Raw genomic sequence first — 20687 nt, forward strand, 5'->3', positions numbered from 1 at the left:
AACGAACCACAACAGAAAGAAAGATGGAAACCTCCTTCCAGAAGCATATAGCATACGGCTGCCGCTACCATCCTCTTTGTTCACTTATTATTGTCAACATTCCTCTCAGGAGTCCATTTTGAAACGGGAAGCCGCTTGACATCCCCTGACATTATAAAACAGTATATAGTTCTCAAAGTTTTCCATGTCATGTATACCCCCAAATGAATACCGTATAATTATTTGCCTGCAGCGCGGACCCCCCATTTGAAAATATATGCCAAGGAAGGACCACCCATAAGGGAAGGTTTACATGGTTCTAGCAGTGATTCTCAAACATTTTCATTTCAAGGACCCTCAGTTTGACGGGCATTAGGCTACGTACGGAAGGACCTCTGAGTACAAATGGAACCAAATGGACCCACTAGGTTCCATTTTGTTCCATTTATACACTCCGAGTTAAAATTAACATTGATTTTACAATATAAATTGGGGGTCTCAGGGATAGAAATGCCATTAAATTAAATGGAGGTCTGTAGACTAAATCATGTCAAATTTGGGTTTCTTGAAATTTTGCGGGTTGAACCGCAAACATCGTAAACATCTTCTCTCACGGCATGGCATATCTTTTCAAATGGGGGTCCTCGCGGGGCTAATTAGTGTCCATTTGGGCGTCCTTGACATGAAAAGGTTTGGGAACCACTGCTTTAGTGCGTATATACCATGGTATTTCTTGCAGTATTTTATGACACAGGGTAGGCTACTGTCAGAAATACCCAACAGCCATTGGTACCACATCCTGTGTACTCCATTAGTACCACAGCCTGTGTATTCCATTCCTACCAGAGCGAACGTTTGCCTGGTAGAATGTGGATTTAGGCTAGCATAGCTGCAGTGGAACAGAGCTAGAATTATGGAATACCGGCAAATGCTTTTCTTTGTACAATTCCATAAAAAAATGTATTGGAATAAATACTATATTGCTTTGCTCAGAGGAAAATGTTTGACTTCGGCTGATATGTTGAAATGACGGTAATTAATATAAACCATTTGATTGGGAATGAAGAGGTGGTTCAGTAGTTAAATATGATTATTATTCAATATTATACTAATATTACATAATATATATATATGCCCATGAGCTGTATGCAAAAAAACAAACAATGGAAGCTGTTTATGACAAATAAAATACTACAAGGTATTTGGGTGCTGTTTTCATTGTCATATAATTAATATGTATTCATATAAAAGTACATAACGTTGCTGTCCAGGAGGAAACCTCATAACTCCATTTTTTTTAACCCATTCTGAATGGGCACCCATTTTGGTGTTAGCATCATGTTATGCTTTACCTATTGAAAAATAGCAGATCTACAAGCTCATAGCGCGCCACCGAGTGGCGCGATACGAGCTTGTAGGTCTGCTATTTTTGAAAAATTCGAAGAACGACTGACATTTTTAGAATCTGATCTCAGGTCAGAATGGGGTTAATCAGACCAGTGTGTGTCCAGTGGAAACCTCGTATGAATCTGATCTCAGGTCAGAATGGGATAAATCAGAGCGGTTGATTGAACACCCTTCACGTCTCTATGTACTGGCCCACCAATGAAAATCTAAAAAAAAAGAAGAAAAAAAAATCTGGAAAATGAAATAAAAATAAATAAATCTGAATGAAGTTATCTTTAATTACATTATTATAAGTAATACTATTAGAGTTGTACTATTACTCGAACGAAAATAAAAGCTTGGGGGGGGGAGATGCAATGCAAATGAAAGACATATACTGTGTATCCCTATTCCCTGACATAATTTTATAGCTAAACGGACAGAATTCTATTTTTTTTTAATGATGAAACCCAGCTGCCATTAATAGTTGGAAATGGAAATGGAAATTGCGGAAATGGAAATTGCGGAAATTGCGGAAATGGTGGAAATGGAAATTGTGGAAATGCGGAAATGGAAATTGTGGAAATGGTGGAAATTGAGGAAATTGCGGAAATTGTAATTGCGGAAATTGCGGAAATTGCTCTTCACTTATAGCTATCTATTTTCAGGTAGATTGTTTTATTTTACTCAGTCAGCCATATCACTACTCATTTTTTTTCATGAAAAAGGTCATAGCTGGGTAATCTATTTTCAGGCAAATTGTGTTTATTGTATTTTATTTTACACAAAATAAATATTTACTCTACTGCTTTACGCCCTGTGATGTGACAACAAAATACCCACCATGGGGGTGCATACAAGCAGAAACTACAATTCCCAGCAGTGACAACATGCAGAAACTACAACTCCCAACAGTGACACCATGCAGAAACTAGACAGCAACAAACTCCCAAAGGCATTCAGACCAAAGTGCTTTAATAGTTGAAATCGTGGTACAACATAAGCTGGTAAGTTACCTCTGGCTACTGCCTTCATCAACACTTTAATCAACTGATATGTAATATCAGTTTATTTGTGTGTAATTATAATGCTGTATAAACTATAGCTAGGTTGTCTCTAAACAAACAAAAAAATAATAATTTAACCTACAGTCAATTCAAAACCACAGCAGCACACGCACAGCACTGGTGTTATTAGTATTACATTATGACACACATTGTATTGTGTCCAAAAGGTCTGGAAACATAATTATGGCCGCGAGGTTGAAACGCCAATCGGGCATAGCAGTGGACGGTGCCACTCAAAAATTGGCCATTCATCCCCCCCCCCCCCATTTGAGCAGTGGGTTTTTTTTTTACCTCTTTTACTCCAAAAGGCTCATTGTTTATTTAATTTGGTATTTGAGCCACGGCCCACCGTTTGATGACCTTTAGCCTCTCAGACTCAAAACGTAGACTATTTTATTGTCGTTGGATAAGATTTTGTCCACGTTTCCATCCATGCTGTGTTGGTGTTGGTACCATTAGGAGAGATAGCAGGCAAACGATTAAAAAAACACAATTCTACATTCTCTAATTGTGTAGACTTTTTGTAAATGAAGTAATGCAGAACATTTGGTTTCATTTCACTCTCTCAAGAATGGACCTTATAGAAGGTCAATTTGTTTACCATGTAGAAATATTTTTGTAAATCTCTGGGAAAATGAATGGCCTATTTTTTATTTAGAGGAACCACAGCATGGCTGGCACTGCTAATGCCCTACTTTAGGGCTGAACAACTTATCAAAATTGCAACAGTAACTAATGCAATTTCAGTAGCTTAACTTCACTTAAAGAAAAAAAACTCTAACTTAATCGCAACATTACAACTCGATATTTCCCCCCAAACATTCAGCTTTAAACATCATATCGTTGTTTGCCGTTACAAGTGAAGACTAATGCCACTTAAACGTGAGATTCTGAGATTTCCTGACGTTTTGAACACTTCCTCTCAAATGGAGTCTTTCCAGACGTTTTGAACACTCTCTCTCAAATGGAGTCTATTGTATTGTGCAGGTTGCCCAGTCAGTAGAAGAGCACTTGGCTTTTTCTTTTGGACCACAAGGGTTTTTTGTTTGATCCTGATCCCGGCGGGCACCGGCGGCAACTCGGCATCACACTTGCACGGCTTGGATAACTAAGTTGTGTTAAGTACAGGTAGCTGATGGTAGGTGTTGTAAGTACTAGCAGCTGATGGTAGGTGCTGTAAGTACTGGGAGCTGATTGTAGGTGTTGTTGTAAGTACTGGGAGCTGATGGTAGGTGTTGTAAGTACTGGGAGCTGATGGTAGGTGTTGTAAGTACTGGGAGCTGATGGTAGGTGTTGTAAGTACTAGGAGCTGATGGTAGATGTTGTAAGTACAATAGGAGCTGATGGTAGGTGTTGTAAGTACTAGGAGCTGATGGTAGGTGTTGTAAGTACTAGGAGCTGATGGTAGGTGTTGTAAGTACTGGGAGCTGATGGTAGGTGTTGTAAGTACTGGGAGCTGATGGTAGGTGTTGTAAGTACAATAGGAGCTGATGGTAGGTGTTGTAAGTACTGGGAGCTGATGGTAGGTTTTTTAAGTACAATAGGAGCTGATGGTAGGTGTTGTAAGTATTGGGAGCTGATGGTAGGTGTTTTAAGTACTATAGGAGTTGATGGTAGGTGTTGTAAGTACTGGGAGCTGATGGTAGGTGTTGTAAGTACTAGGAGCTGATGGTAGGTGTTGTAAGTACTAGGAGCTGATGGTAGGTGTTGTAAGTACTGGGAGCTGATGGTAGGTGTTGTAAGTACTAGGAGCTGATGGTAGGTGTTTTAAGTACTGGGAGCTGATGGTAGGTGTTGTAAGTACTATAGGAGCTGATGGTAGGTGTTTTAAGTACTGAGAGCTGATGGTATGTGTTGTAAGTACTAGGAGCTGATGGTAGGTGTTGTAAGTACAATAGGAGCTGATGGTAGGTGTTGTAAGTACAGGTAGCTGATGGTAGGTGTTGTTGTAAGTTCTGAGAGCTGATGGTAGGTGTTGTAAGTACAATAGGAGCTGATGGTAGGTTGTAAGTACTGGGAGCTGATGGTAGGTGTAAGTACAATAGGAGTTGATGGTAGGTGTTGTAAGTACAATAGGAGCTGATGGTAGGTGTTGTAAGTACTAGGAGCTGATGGTAGGTGTTGTAAGTACTGGGAGCTGATGGTAGGTGTTGTTGTAAGTACAGGTAGCTGATGGTAGGTGTTGTTGTAAGTACTAGGAGCTGATGGTAGGTGTTGTAAGTACTGAGAGCTGATGGTAGATGTTGTAAGTACAATTGGAGCTGATGGTAGGTGTTGTAAGTACTGGGAGCTGATGGTAGGTGTTGTTGTAAGTACAGGTAGCTGATGGTAGGTGTTGTTGTAAGTACTAGGAGCTGATGGTAGGTGTTGTAAGTACTGAGAGCTGATGGTAGATGTTGTAAGTACAATTGGAGCTGATGGTAGGTGTTGTAAGTACTGGGAGCTGATGGTAGGTGTTGTAAGTACTGGGAGCTGATGGTAGGTGTTGTAAGTACTGGGAGCTGATGGTAGGTGTTGTAAGTACTGAGAGCTGATGGTAGATGTAAGTACAATAGAAGCTGATGGTAGGTGTTGTAAGTACTGGGAGCTGATGGTAGGTGTTGTAAGTACAATAGGAGCTGATGGTATGTGTTGTAAGTACTGGGAGCTGATGGTAGGTGTTGTAAGTACAATAGGAGCTGATGGTATGCGTTGTAAGTACTGGGAGCTGATGGTAGGCGTTTTAAGTACTGGGAGCTGATGGTAGGTGTTGCGCTCCACCTGAGCAATGGGAGCAACCCTCCCAACAAAGGGAGTCTACTCTAGCACACTGAAAAGCGTACCTTACACAGCTGGAGGAACTGAATATAACAGCTAGGGCGCACCACGAGGGCGCACCACCAGGGCGCACCACCACTTCTCCTTTGATTCCAACGGATGCGTCCGCCATGTTCTTTTCTCTCCGAAACCCCGTTAACTCGTGCTCGTTATGATGGTATTAAAAACACCCTTGTTTGGTCCGTTGCCGACGTTAAGCCGCTCCGACCGTCCTATACCGTTTACCGTACCTCCTTGGATACTATAGTTGCGCTCGTACAGTATGTGCTCGCTACAGTGTAGCATTTCCTGGTTGCAAAGTCCGTGTCGTTCTGGCAAATGCCCGTGAGAAAAGTTATTTACCGTACAGCGTTGTTGTGGATACAGTCCCATGTACTGGAATGAGTTCATTTCCTTGAAATAAAGAATTATCAAAAGAAAAATAAAATAAAAAAATGTTCCGTTCATTGCACGCACACCTTCATCAAGTCTGATGATCTCGTATACTTTACACATGCATTAATTTGGGCATGCTTTACGTTATTTACTCGATGCTACATACTGTAAGTCCATCTTTCCAAAACCACTGCAGTCTCGTCTCCGCTGCAGGTTCCATTATTAAAGGCCCACTTCACCCCTTTTGCAACCAGATCCTTATTTTAATGATGTTTGGGAGACGAGAAATCCTTTCCTGGAGGGGGGGTTTATGTGGGTAATGTGGGTTTTTTGATATTTTAGTATTTCAAAGTGTCTGTGATGTCATGGACACCGCGGTCTCACACTGCTGGACTACAACGACCATGATGCTTTGCTGCACTCACCCCACCTTGTGGAGAGGGAGAGGGCTGTCTTACTGAGTAGTCCCTCATTTATCAATGGAGCGTCAAAACCTGCCTCAAATTCGAGCGTCGGTTTTAGGAGTGCGCTCACGTCAGCTCAGCTGGTCAGACGATGCCGCTCCGCTTTTCTACCACAGGAAAGCGGGTGAGGACAAAGCCTATACGACGTGATATTTGGCCGGGCGCACGCCAAAGTTCAAGTTCACGCTGTGGTGATTCCTTTGATAAATGAGGGATTGTAGTCCAGGAAGTAAGTGAGATCTGTGTAAATGGTGCATTTATATAGCGCCTTTATCCAAGGCGCTTTACATAGATTGTGCATCAATTCACACATTCACACACCGATGGCGGCGGAAACCATGCAAGGCACCAACCAGCACATCAGGAGCACTTAGGGGTTCAGTGTCTTGCTCAAGGACACTTGGACACTTCATACTCCTATTTTAGAGCCGAATAAAAGTCGGTTCGGCGCTGTAGAGCCTACAATGTGACGTCATTTGAGGTTCGGGGGCGGGTACCGTCCTAAAGTCGGCTCTTCGGTGCTACTGAAAATTTCTGACGAGCCGAAATCATTTCGGCACTACAGCGCCGAAACACAGCGGTAAAATAGGAGTATGAATCGGCCTTAACTCTGGTTGGAGCCCACAGGGTTCGAACTGGCAACCTTGCGGTTGCCATCCGGCCACTCTACCCACTGATCCAACGCCGCCCCCCTAGTGTCCGTGACATCACAGACGCTTTGAAATACTAAAATATCCAGTAAAAACACACATTACCCCGAGATAGTGTTTCTGGTGTCCTAAAAAAACCCATCATTAAAATAAGATCTGGTTGCAAAAGAGGGAGAAGTTGTTCCTTTTTAGCCTGACCATGAGCGGCTGGGTTGAGGACGGACCAGTGACCCCTCATCCATTTCAACCCTTATATGTACGGAGTACCTCAGGGCTCTTTACTGGTGTATTTTCTGTTTTCGCTCGACATTAACCCATTCTGAACGGGAACTCATTTTGGTGGCATCATGTTATGCTTTAGCTATTGAAAAATAGCAGATCTACAAGCTCGTAGCGCGCCACCGAGTGGCGCGCTACGAGCTTGTAGGTCTGCTATTTTTGAAAAATCGAAGAACGACTGACATTTTTAGAATCTGATCTCAGGTCAGAATGGGTTAATCAGACCAGTGTGTTGTCCAGTGGAAACCTCGTATGAATCTGATCTCAGGTCAGAATGGGTTAAAGTGGCCGATTGACAAGTCACGACGCGCCGTGAGCTTAGTCGATCTGTTGTTCTGTGCCAAGGTTCTCCCAGCGTGGAGACGCTGGGGTTTGTTAGAAGCCAATATGACCACAATCTTGTACAATTTACATAGCAAAAAAAAAAATTACAGTCACAAATCAAAATAATCAACCGTCTTTGTACCATAGCCTTATTTTGGAAGGCGGGGTGGTCTGCTGTTTGTTTTTGATATTATGGGTTCAAAAATCCAAACATTTCTTTACAAAGTAATCCGAAATAATCAAATGTAATCGTGACTTTTGGAAGTAATCACAACTGATTCACGTTGCTTATTCCAATTTGGAGGAGGGCAAACTAAGAACTGATTACATTTAAAAAAGGGTCCTCTTCCAGTCCCTTATTACAGTCCGTATATGGATCATATTATATCGAGATTGTTGCCTGGGATTATGAATATCAGTAGCATATACTGTACAAAACTATACAAGCTCACAATGCGTGACATTTTGGAAAAAAACCCAAAGAAAAATTAATTATAATTGAATTAATAACATTTAAATTAAAACGTTAAAGCATGTGATCTTCACAGTATCGATATCGAGGTATTTAGCGAGAAATCAACATTGTCGTATTTGAAATAAATGTTGGACATTTCCACTTATTTTATTGGCACTTTTTAATTTAAGAATTTTGAGTACGAGATGCTGGCTTTTGGCTCTCTAAGCACTCCACTGAGAACACACAACCTTCTTATTGTGCTATTTGACTTTGTCCATCATAATTATCACCACAATCCAAAACGAGAACGTTTTTTTTTTACTAAGCAAATGGCACGCCCTGCAGTACCTCCTCAGGGATGGGACGGTAATGGCTATTGTTGTTCGTCGCGATGAAAAGCTCTCGCTAAATTAACGCTATCGTGGAGATTTCGTGGTGAAATTGTCCTCCGGCATTCATTCACTCGGAACGAATTAGCTTCTGTTGAGCTGCAAATATTCAGTACCACTTTCAAACCCTCTATGCTTCAATAAAATGGACGTGTAAATAGCGCACTCTTATTTCACTCTACTACAAATCGATTCGTTTTTGCAAATAATAGCCATCTAGCCTTTCTCAGAGTAATATAGTAAGAGAGAGGCGACACTATAGCGTTGACTCTCATTGTAACAATGGAATGCGGAAGTGCTCATTCTATCTCGATGGGATAGTTCCAGCCAATAGGAGCAATGTTTGGAACTATAGCCCAATAGGCACCCGCTTTGCGGCGAGATCAAAGCGTGTCTCTACTCGCCTACTAGATTACTCTGGCCTTTTTTATATGTATATCTATGATCCCTAACACTTCATCCTCCTCCTCCAATCATCAGTCCGATCATCCTCCAATCATCACCCCTCCTCCTCCTCCTCCAATCATCAAACCTCCTCCTCCTCCTCCAATCATCAGCCCTCCTCACCTCCTCCTCCTCCTCCTCCAATCATCAGCCCTCCTCCTCCTCCTCCTCCAATCATCAGCCCTCCTCCTCCTCCTCCTCCAATCATCAGCCCTCCTCCTCCTCCAATCAGCCCTCCTCCTCCTCCTCCTCCTCCTCCTCCAATCATCAGCCCTCCTCCTCCAATCATCAGCCCTCCTCCTCCTCCTCCAATCATCAGCCCTCCTCCTCCTCCTCCTCCTCCTCCTCCTCTTCCCGGTACGCCTCGATGAAGTCCGCCACGCTGTCCACCACGTAGTCGGGTGCCAGGCCCTCCGTCCCGGCGGTGCCGCGGTCCTCCTGGTCGCGGCGCTCCAGCGCCTCCTGCAGCGTGGACACGCCCGTCAGCGTGAGCACGGTGGCGGCCAGGCCGCAGCGGCGGCCGAACAGGATGTCCGTCTCCAGGCGGTCGCCCACCATCAGCGAGCGCGCCGGCTCCACGCCGGCGAACTGCGCCGCGATGCAGTCGAACATGAAGCCGCCGGGCTTCCCCACCACGGTGGCCACGCGGCCGCTGGCCGTCTCTACGGCCGCCGTCAGGCTGCCCGAGCCTAGAGAGAGAGAGAGAGAGAGTGTTGTTTTCGTCGACTAAAACTAAGACGAAAAATGTTCGTCGACTACCTTTTTTCACTGACTAAAACTAAATAAAAACGAAATCTATGATGACTAAAACTAAGACTGAATATACCGTCAACAAATAAAAACTATACTAAAATGTTAGGAAGGGACTAGTGGAGAAGAGATCCAGTTTTATGCTGGGTTAAATGCTGAAAATAGTAGATATACAATCTCCTCCAAGATTATATATCTGCTATTTTCAGCATGCAACCAAAGTGTAAAATATGTCATTACAATGACATCAACGCCTGTCAAAACACATTTTAGTCGACTAAATCTACAGTTGATTTAGTCGACTAAAATCGTATGACATTTAGTCGACTAAAACTAGACTAAACACTAGAACATTCCAGGTGACTAAAATGTGACTAAAACAAAGTGAAAACTATTCAAGAGACTATGACTAAAAATAAAATAGAAATTTGCTGCCAAAACCAACACTGGAGAGAGACAATCCAGTATAAGTCATTTTGCACTCGGTTGCACAGCGCTGAAAATAGCCGATCTACAAGCTCACACGCACCACAAGGGGTGCACGCACCACAGTTTGGGAACCACTGCTCCACCTTGAGCTCACGTTTTGAGCTTGTAGATCTGCATCATTGTGTATACTTTGTATGTATATTTATTTAATGTTGACTAAAGAGAGGTTGACTAAATGATTACTATCACAATAACGATATATATATATATATATATATATATATATATATATATATATATATATATATATAACCTTTAAATAGTGGGCAGAACTATTATTCTTTAGTAACAGACATCCATCCTCAAGGACTGAATTCTGAATTTGCTGCCTGGCCTGTCATTTCTAGTCCAATGCTGCCCCCTCGTGGCTAATCAGAGAATAACCACTGTAGCAGTCTGAGAAGCTCCTGGATGTCTGGAAACAAAAGGTCAGTTATTATTAACCCTTTCTGGTTCTGGGCGGGAACACCTTTTGGTGTTTTAAGCATTATGTTCTACTTTAGCTATTGAAAAATAGCAGATCTACAAGCTCGTAGCGCGGCACCGAGTGCGGACGTTTTTAACTCAAATCTTTGCTGTTGAGAGGTCCCTGGAACAACAGCTACGAGCTTGTTTAGGTCTGCTATTTTTTTAATCGAGCAAATGTGTCGCAAATCATTGAATATATATGTCAGACTACAGCGGAAGATTGGGAGTGAGTTTGTGATTGATTTGAGATTGATTTGAGATTGATTGAGATTCAAGATGAGATTGATTCATTGATTGAGATTGATTCATTGATTGAGATTGATTCATTGATTGAGATTGATTCATTGATTTGAGATTGATTTGAGATTCAAGATGAGATTGATTCATTGATTGAGATTGCTTTGAGATTGCTTTGAGATTGGGAGTGAGTCTGATTGCAATGGGAAGATTGGGAGTGAGTTTTGCAGTTCTGATTGTAATGGGAAGTGCATTCCATAGTTTTGGAGCCAGTGTGGAGCGACACGCACACACACACACACACACGCACACGCACACGCACACACACGCACACACTACCTGGTGCTATCCGGCCCCCTCTGAGCGGGTGCCAGGGGTCCGGGTCCGTGGCGAGGAACAGGCAGTCCGGGTTCTGCAGGTAGCAGCAGGCCTTGGCCAGCTTGATGAAGTCGAAGGTCTCGTCGTAGCCCACCAGCACCGCCCTGACGTCGGGGTCCAGCGGGTAGTCGTAGATGGTGCCGGTCTGGGAGCCCGGCTCCACCTCCTCCACCACCGAGACCCCCGCCTCCTGGAGCTCCGTACGGATGGCCTGGCAGCCAATCACAAACACCTGGAGCCATGCCCCGCCACCAAACAAACACAACAACAACCTTTAGCTCAAACACCCGTTTCCAGTTTCCACATCAGTTGTTCTCAAACTATTTCATGTTAAAGGAGAATTCCATACTAAAAGGCTTTCTTACCTTTCTTTGTAGTTGTTCCCATCAAAGAGGTCCAGGTGTTATTTTGTGCAAAAGCTCCTTATTGGCTATTTCCCCCACCATAAGCCCTCAATGAATTGCATTGAATTGAATGGGATGTATGGGGTGTTGTGCTAATTCGCTTATTTCCATCGAAATAAGTAGTAAAGTGTGCCGCCTGGGTTATTATTTACATTATGAAGAGAGGATATATACAAAAAAGATATACTTTTGAGCGATGGAAATAAGCGAATTAGCACAACACCCCATACATCCCATTCAATTCAATGCAATTAATTTATGGGCTTATGGTAGGGGGAAATAGCCAATAAGGAGCTTTTGCACAAAATAACACCTGGACCTCTTTGATGGGGACGTAACAACTACAAAGAAAGGTAAGAAAGCCTTTTAGTATGGAATTCTCCTTTAACCCCATTCTGACCTGAGATCAGATTCTAAAAATGTTCTTCTATACATCCTGACGGTTTTCTGAAAAAGCCTATGTTTCTGTGTCAGTCTTTTTCTTCGATCTTTAGCAGACCTACAAGCTCTTAGCGCGCCACTCGGTGGCGCGCTAAGAGCTAACCCTAACCCCTAACCCCCTAACCCTAACCCACCGCAGTTCTAGGAAAGCCCTGCTGTGATTGGCCAGTATAGTCGCTGTGATTGACAGTTCTCGTTTTTGCAACTATGCCTAAATCTAACCCTAACCCAAACCTCATTAAAAATATGCCTAAACCTAAAACCTAAACCTAAAACCTAAAACTATGCCTAAACCTAACCCTAACCTCAGTAAAACTATGTCTAAACCTAACCCTAACCTCAGTAAACTATGTCTAAACCTAACCTTAACCCTAACCTCAGTAAAACTATGCTTAAACCTATAACCTTAACCCTAACCTCAGTAAAACTATGCTTAAACCTATAACCTTAACCCTAACCTCAGTAAAACTATGCTTAAACCTAACCTTAACCCTAACCTCAGTAAAACTATGCTTAAACCTATAACCTTAACCCTAACCTCAGTAAAACAATGCCTAAATCTAAACCTAACCCTAACCTCAGTAAAACTATGTCTGGCCGGGAGCCAACGTTGATTCACAATCGCACGCCACTGGCAACAGCGCCACCACCAACACAGCGCCACCACCGACACAGCGGTAGGCCTACCGTACCTTTCCTTCCTGGACCTTGGCCACGTCTCTCAGGTACTGGGCGGAGCAGTAGGCGGAGCTAAAGATCTGCTCCTCTGTGACGTCGCTGAACCCCAGGCGGCTGAACTTGGTGACGTAGTTGGCCCTGTTGTTGTTGTTGTTGTTGTTGTTGTTGTCAGCGCGCCGTCGGTTTGGTGGACACAAAACAACAACAAATTAAATACTCGGTGCGTAGAGGGAACAGTTGACCAAAAGTATACTTCACCTCAAAATGCCACAGTTAAAGGGACACTTCACCCTTTTTGCAAAAAGATATATATGTTAATGACGTTTAGAAGCTTTAGTTTAGAACACTTTCATGGGGGTCTTTATGTGTGTAATATGTGGTTTTAGATATTTTAGAATGTAGCAGTGAGCCCAGTGTCTCTGATGTCATGGACACTGGGCTCACTTCTTTCCTGGACTACATGTTGTCTCAGTAAGACAGCTCTCCCCATATCCACAATGAGGAGCAGTGCACCAAATAATTATGGGAATTGTAGTCCACATGTGCAGTCCTCTTTTTGGTAATTCAGAATATGGTATGCCTAAAGTATATTTATTAACAGAATTATTTACATTTCAAGCACAACTCAATACACATAGACTTAACTGTGAGTGGACGACCCAATAAAGCATTATACACTTGTTTACAAGAGGGTCCACCTTGTTCAATTCATCATTCATAACATTTAGAGACGTAAAAAAAGCATACAAATTATATAATAAAACAAAATGACGCCTTGTGATCTTGTGTATAGATGGACTGTTTATCTATATATTATTATTATTATTATTATCGTCATTCATTTTTCGTCACCTGGGTCTCGTGCAGTTGTTGGTGACGAAGAAGACCCGCTTGCCGCGGCTGGTGAGCGCGCGCACGGCCTCGGCGGCGCGCGGCACCGCGGCCTCGCCGTTCCACAGCACGCCGTCGCAGTCGAACAGGACGCTGCCGTGGCGCTCCAGCACGGCGCGCAGCGCCGCCCCGCGGACCACCGAGCACCGGCCGCGGCGGACCGGGACCACCACCCCGCTGCTAGCCATCATCCGTCCCGTCCCGTCCCCCCTGAGTCCCGTCCCGTCCCGTCCCGGCCTGGGCTGTTCTGGTGGTCCGTCTGTCTGTGACTGCTGGGACTGAAGTGGACCGGCTACTACTGTATAGGGCTATAATGTATAGCCTCGGCCGGACCGGGAGGCGAACCCGGCGGGACCTCGTATCAACTAACCAGCCGCGTACGTACCGTTACTATATACCAGTCGGGCTAAAGAGCCACCATGGCCCCGCGATAGACGACTAGTAACGCAGCCACACTACTGCTGCTGCTGGCACTGGTGGTGGTCCTGGAATGGTACTGGTGGTCCTGGAATGGTGGTCCTCCTAGTCCTGGTCAGATGAGGACCGAGGCTACTATAGGTAGTGGTGTGATGATGGAGGACGAGGAGGGGGCGGGCCGGTGGGGACCAGTCCACTGGTGGGTCCGTCCAGGTTCTAGAATAGATCCAAAGCAAAGCAAAGCAGAGCAGCTGCAGGAAGGAATCCACCGCACCGATCACGTGATCATAAAACACAGCACCACTGTCTGTGTGGAATGCCATAGGGCTTCCACTATGGAACTTCACAATAAAATATAGGGTTGATTTTTTTTTGTCAAAAAACATTGTTATAAACCCAGAATTATTATTGTTTTTTATAAACAACACAGACATATTTTATAAACATAAATATTTTATAAAACCCAGAATTAATATATTTTATAAACGGAAATAGTTTATAAACTATGTATAAACAATTCGTTGTTTTTAATTGGCTACAACCATGGTTATAGGCTATGAACCCCAGACACAACGACATTAATATTTTAGCATTATTTAGTGTGTGTGTGTGTGTGTGTGTGTGTGTGTATATACTGTGCCTCTCTGTCAACAGTTAATTACCTGATCAACGCTTTCAACTCGTTGCAATATCATGTTATACCAATTGTTACATTAATTGTAAACAGTAGTGGTTGTTTGTAAACAGTAGTAGGTTGTTTGTAAACAGTAGTGGTTGTTTGTAAACAGTAGTGGTTGTTTGTAAACAGTAGTGGTTGTTTGTAAACAGTAGTGGTTGTTTGTAAACAGTAGTAGGTTGTTTGTAAACAGTAGTGGTTGTTTGTAAACAGTAGTGGTTGCACTTTGAAGTGAAACACTTTGACAACGCAAATATGCACATGGTCAGTTTTATTACATGGTGTCAAAGAACCCGACAACATGAGGTTAAAATTAAAAATGCTTTAATGTAACAGTAAAGATATTTATGTTCTTATATACTAACTTTATTTTCATTATATTTTCTTCCCTTTCTAAACCTTGGCATTCCTGATTCTACAGCATATGAACCCATTTAGGCATCTAACGGCATTAGAGCTATGGACCAGAGCATTAGAGCTATGGACCAGAGCTATACTCATGTTTCTATGTCTTGGCGGCACCTCGACCCATGATGGACTTCTTAGTGTTCCGTTCAGGTCTCAGAACGATGATGTAACACTTGGGTCCAAACAGTGCCACCAGAATGCCAAAACTAGACGCTAAAATAGCAAATATCTCCACAACATCTGCATATTTGCCTGGAGAGCTGATATATGCTGGGATGAAGGCTATCCACACGGCACAGAAGATCAACATGCTGAACGTGATTAACTTTGCTTCGTTGAAGTTGTCTGGAAGATTCCGTGCCATGAATGCTAGGAGGAAGCTGAGGAGTGCCAGTAAACCAATGTAACCTAACAACACTCCAAAACCAACTGTTGATCCAACATCACACTCATAGACTATCTTATCATTGTGGTATTGAGTGTTTTTATGAGGAGTTGGTGAGGCAGACACAAGCCAGGCTATGCAGATTATTGCCTGGATGGAAGTAAGAACCAGGACTGTTCCTCTCTGCTGCATGGCACCAAACCACTTCATGATGTCTGCACCACCAGGCGTGGAGGCCTTGAACACGGCCAACACCACCATAGTCTTTACCAGGATACACGAGACACACAGCACAAAGCTGATCCCGAATGCTGCATGTCTCAGCTGACAAGTCCAGACCCTGGGACGGCCAATGAACAGAAGCGAACACAAGAAACAGAGTTTGAGTGAAAGCAAAAGTTGGAAGCTGAGTTCTGAGTTGTTGGCGCGCACCATGGGTGTGTTGCGATAATAGATGAAGATTCCCAGGACAGTGGCACAGATGAGTGTGCCTACCAATGAGATGGTTGTCAAGGAGATGCCCAGGGCCTCGTGGTAGGAGAGGAACTCCATGACTTTAGGGACACAGTGGTCACGCTGGGGACTGGACCAGAAGTCCTCTGGACAAATGATGCACTCTGTGGAGTCTGACAAAGAGGACAAGATTAAAGGGACGGACAACAGTATCGTCCTCAAGATAACCTATACTGTAACATTTCTACACAATGTTCACCTACCGGTCTCATTGCTGATCTCTCCCTCAGAACAAGCGATGCAGTCAAAGCAGCAGACAGGTTCTCCTTTCCTTCTGGCCAGGCGGGTTCCAGGAGAACAGCTCTCACTGCACACCGAGTGAGGAGGCTACGCAGAGGAACGTGACAATGATCAGTTTCAGTCTGAACTAAAGAAAAGGTCTCTGCCGGCCAGGCTGGGTTGCCTACACTATATACAGTAGGGCCTACAGGCTTTGGAAGTCAGTCATATAGCCAATTGAAATGGAATCTGAACAATCTGGGAGGCATCCTTTGGTTAGACATAGCATTAGTTAGACATAAGGTGGAGACGAACGGATTAAGGTTGGTGAGGGGTGCGTTAAAACGACCGGATTAAGGTTGGTGAGGGGTGCGTTAAAACGACCGGATTAAGGTTGGTGAGGGGTGCGTTAAAACGACCGGATTAAGGTTGGTGAGGGGTGCGTTAAAACGACCAAATTAATGTTGGTGAGGCGTGCGTTTAAACGACCGGATTAAGGTTGGTGAGGGGTGCGTAAAGGGTTGGGAGAGGGTTAAGGTTAGGTTTAGGTGTGCGAAACAGCCATGTGATCAGATTGTTGCGTGCAGTATCTTGATCACATGGCTGTTTCCACTGAGCTACATTTCCTAATCGTCTGTCCACTGTATCAAGACATCAGAGACACATGCTTCCCACAGATTACAGTCACCCAAAGAGAGTTGACTAATGACAAAAAATTAACTCCCATATACAGTATCTGCTGGGCGAAGCAAGTACAACAACATGCACACACAGCAGCAATATTCGTGAGCTGCTGTGATAGCAGAAGGATATCAAATGGAACACAACCACCTTAAAAGACTGGTAACTGGTCAATTGTGTGTATCCCTGATCTCGGTACATAGAAATTGATTTGTTGGAGATTCTGACTTTTCAATAATTTGTAAATACATGTATGATTGTATTGCATATGGTCTTCGGGCTCCGGCTATTCAGACAGGCGGAGAGACACCTCTTCACTTCATGAGCTCAACATTTTGCTTTTTCAGACCTTTTTGGATTCAGAGTTCCAGAAGATCCGGTCTTCTTCGTCGAGGACGAGTTCTTCGTCTCCGGAGGCCGTTCTCTTGACCACGCCCACGTAGTTGAGCTTTGCGCTCCCCCCAGGGAGCCACGCCCAGCTCATGACATCATAGATCGGCGGAGGATCGCCGTTCTCGTCGAATGACACGCCTTCGCCAAACGACGTGGTGAAGTTGACCCTTTCCAGGTAATACAGAAGCTATAGCAATGGTGGTTGGAAAACAAATATGGAGAGAGCAAGATATTAATACATCATTAAATAGGGAGACTACAAGTAATACATCGTTTTAAACAGTGTTGTTTTTGGCAGCAAATAGTTTTAATTGACTAAATGTCATTAAGTCATAAGATTTAGTCGACTAAAATGTATTTTTGATTGCCGTCGTAATGACTGATTTTACACTTGCTGAAAACAGCCGATCTACAAGCTTGCGACGCGTTGTGTGCTTGTAGATCTGCTATTTTCAGCATGCAACCAAGTGTAAAATGACTTATACTGGATATCTTGTCCACTAGTCCCCTTCCTAACATTTTAGTCTAGTTTTTTTTAATCTGTTGACGAAATTGTCAATACATTTAAGGCCTATTCATAGTCTGGATTTTCGGTGGTGAGGTGACCACCGCTCCGGTGGTGAGGTGACCACCGCTCCGGTGGTGAGGTGACCACCGCTCCGGTGGTGAGGTGACCACCGCTCCGGTGGTGAGGTGATCAGCGCTCCGGTGGTGAGGTGACCACCGCTCCGGTGGTGAGCTGACCACCGCTCCGGTGGCGAGGTGACCACCGCACCGCTCCGGTGGTGAGCTGACCACCGCTCCGGTGGTGAGCTGACCACCGCTCCGGTGGTGAGGTGACCACCGCTCCGGTGGTGAGCTGACCACCGCTCCGGTGGTGAGGTGACCACCGCTCCGGTGGTGAGCTGACCACCGGAGCTTAAATAACGTTGAGCGGTGGTGAGTAAAAACAGAGAGAAGAAGGTGGTGGTGGTTTGCTCTTCACCGCGGCTCGTGATGTCATGTTGTAGTTTGGTGGTCACCTCAGTGACGTCATGTTGTAGTTCGGTGGTCACCTCAGTGACGTCATGTTGTAGTTCGGTGGTCACCTCAGTGACGTCGTGTTGTAGTTCGGTGGTCACCTCAGTGACGTCATGTTGTAGTTCGGTGGTCACCTCAGTGACGTCATGTTGTAGTTCGGTGGTCACCTCAGTGACGTCATGTTGTAGTTCGGTGGTCACCTCAGTGACGTCATGTTGTAGTTCGGTGGTCACCTCAGTGACGTCATGTTGTAGTTCGGTGGTCACCTCACCACCGTAAATCCAGACTATGTCAGACCTTTAGTCTCAGTCTTAGTCGTCATAGCTTAGTTTTCATTTAGTTTCCATTTAGTTTTCGTCGGTGAAAAAAAAAAAGGCAGTCGACGAACATTTTTCGTCTTTAGTTTTGGTCGACAAAAACAACATGGTTTAAAAAAGCTGTGAACAAACAGGGGTCATACCTATGTTCCCTCAGCCCTATGTTCCCTCAGCCCTATGTTCCCTCAGCCCTATGTTCCCTCAGCCCTATGTTCCCTCAGCCCTATGTTCCCTCAGAAGGAGCATTGGTCCGAGGTGCGCTGGGGGTCGGGAGAGGGTGGGTGGTTAGGTTTAGGTGTCTGCCCCGGGGGAGGTTAGGGTTAGGGTGAGGGCTTGAGGTAGGTTGTCCATCGGACCGTCGGCATATTGACGCGGACCCGAGGGAACATAGGGCTGAGGGAACATAGGTATACGGTCCCAACAAACACTGTTTTGTCACATATATCCCACCTGCCATGGCTGTATGGTCTGCAGCGTGGCACAGCTGTGCCCAGGGAAAGGCCCTCTTCCTGGGACACACTGCAGCATGGCATGGAGGGCGTGGGCCAGAGCGTACACAGCCTTGTAAACGCTGTACTCCACCCTGAGGTCAGACATGTCCAGAAGACTGGTGTCTGCCGTCGCCAGGTCCTCCTGTCCACTGCACACCCTTCCACCAGCCTCCAGCCACTCGGGCGGAAGGGGCGCGAATTTACACTGAAACGTGTGCTCCCAAAACTGCCTCACCTAGATGGAGAAAAAGAAAAAACTAAATCTAAAATTGCGGACAAAAATCAACAGTGTATATAACCCATTCTGAACGGGAACCCGTTTTGGTGTTGGCATCATGTTATGCTTTAGCTATTGAAAAATAGCAGATCTACAAGCTCATAGCGCGCCACCGAGTGGCGCGCTATGAGCTTGTAGGTCTGCTATTTTTGAAAAATCGAAGAACGACTGACATTTTTAGAATCTGATCTCAGGTCAGAATGGGTTAATCAGACCCAGTGTGTGTCCAGAGGAAACCTCGTATGAATCTGATCTCAGGTCAGAATGGGTGAATATAGGCTATATACCATGTTGTTTTGGTGCCTGTAGTCGGGATGGTTGTCGGGGTGTGTCTGTGCCAGGAAGTCCCTGAAGCCCGGGATGTCTCCGTGGTGGAACGCCAGGCTCAGCGTTCCTCGGAGGTACGGCATGAAGCGAGGCCTCTGCAGGGCGGGGGAGGTGCTCCACCACTCACTGGCGATCCACTGCAGACCGATCACGTTCTGACTCACCACCTGTTGGACGGCCGAAAACCACTTTGACCATGGAGAGGAGGGTCACTATAGTTCCACACTCACTACAGAGGGCCACTATAGTTCCACGCTCACTCCAGAGGGCCACTATAGTTCCACACTCACTCCAGAGGAGCCACTATAGTTCCACTCTCACTCCAGAGGGCCACTATTGTTCCACACTCACTCCAGAGGGCCACTATAGTTCCACACTCACTCCAGAGGGCCACTATAGTTCTACACTCACTTCAGAGGGCTACTATAGAGCGCCGCAGTCCCTCCCCCTTTCAGAAAAACGAGTGGCCCAGGAAATGAAACCCCAATGCGTTCTCCCATCGGCACTTCTAATATAATTTATTTAAAGACGGTTACGCCGCGGACAAAGCCAACTCGGATCGTGACAAATCATGACAATGAACACAATGTTTTGGGCCGATCAAATAATTTATAAGACGAAAAACAAAACAAATAGTGTTGTCTCCTGACTTTCTTTTCTTCTTTCTAATGATTTGATCGGCCCAAAACACGCCACTATAGTTCCCCCTTTGGCCACGTTGCATATTACTGTCGTGCCTTCATCAGAGTAGATATGACGTTAAACGTTGCCTCCATCAGAGTAGAGATATGACGTTAAACGTTGCCTCCATCAGAGTAGAGATATGATGTTAAACGTTGCCTCCATCAGAGTAGAGATATGATGTTAAACGTTGCCTCCATCAGAGTAGAGATATGACGTTAAACGTTGCCTTCATCAGAGTAGAGATATGACGTTAAACGTTGCCTCTGTCAGAGTAGAGATATGACGTTAAACGTTGCCTCCATCAGAGTAGAGATATGATGTTAAACGTTGCCTCCATCAGAGTAGAGATATGACGTTAAACGTTGCCTCCATCAGAGTAGAGATATGATGTTAAACGTTGCCTCCGTCAGAGTAGAGATATGATGTTAAACGTTGCCTCCATCAGAGTAGAGATATGACGTTAAACGTTGCCTCCATCAGAGTAGAGATATGACGTTAAACGTTGCCTCCAT

The 20687-nt window shown here is 44.7% G+C and overlaps 2 protein-coding genes across 2 annotated transcripts; both read right to left on the reverse strand.

The window, feature by feature from the left end:
* Nucleotides 1-8946: 8946 nt before the first annotated feature.
* LOC308317069 (chronophin-like) lies at nucleotides 8947-13629 on the reverse strand (the record flags this gene model as incomplete). Its single annotated transcript, XM_080765860.1, has 4 exons — nucleotides 13329-13629; nucleotides 12491-12614; nucleotides 10915-11185; nucleotides 8947-9320 (listed from the first exon to the last, which is right to left on the reverse strand). The coding sequence occupies exons 1-4, from the start codon at nucleotides 13556-13558 to the stop codon at nucleotides 8947-8949; spliced, it is 999 nt and encodes a 332-aa protein (XP_080621986.1). The 5' UTR covers nucleotides 13559-13629.
* A 1336-nt stretch (nucleotides 13630-14965) lies between these two features.
* Nucleotides 14966-17150, reverse strand: LOC308317070 (extracellular calcium-sensing receptor-like; the record flags this gene model as incomplete). Its single annotated transcript, XM_080765861.1, has 3 exons — nucleotides 14966-15879; nucleotides 15970-16093; nucleotides 17016-17150. The coding sequence occupies 3 exons, from the start codon at nucleotides 17148-17150 to the stop codon at nucleotides 14966-14968; spliced, it is 1173 nt and encodes a 390-aa protein (XP_080621987.1).
* Between the last annotated feature and the right edge of the window lie 3537 nt (nucleotides 17151-20687).

This window comes from Protomyctophum bolini, assembly GCF_963924005.1.
Source record: "Protomyctophum bolini genome assembly, chromosome: 6".
NCBI classification, from domain to species: domain Eukaryota; kingdom Metazoa; phylum Chordata; class Actinopteri; order Myctophiformes; family Myctophidae; genus Protomyctophum; species Protomyctophum bolini.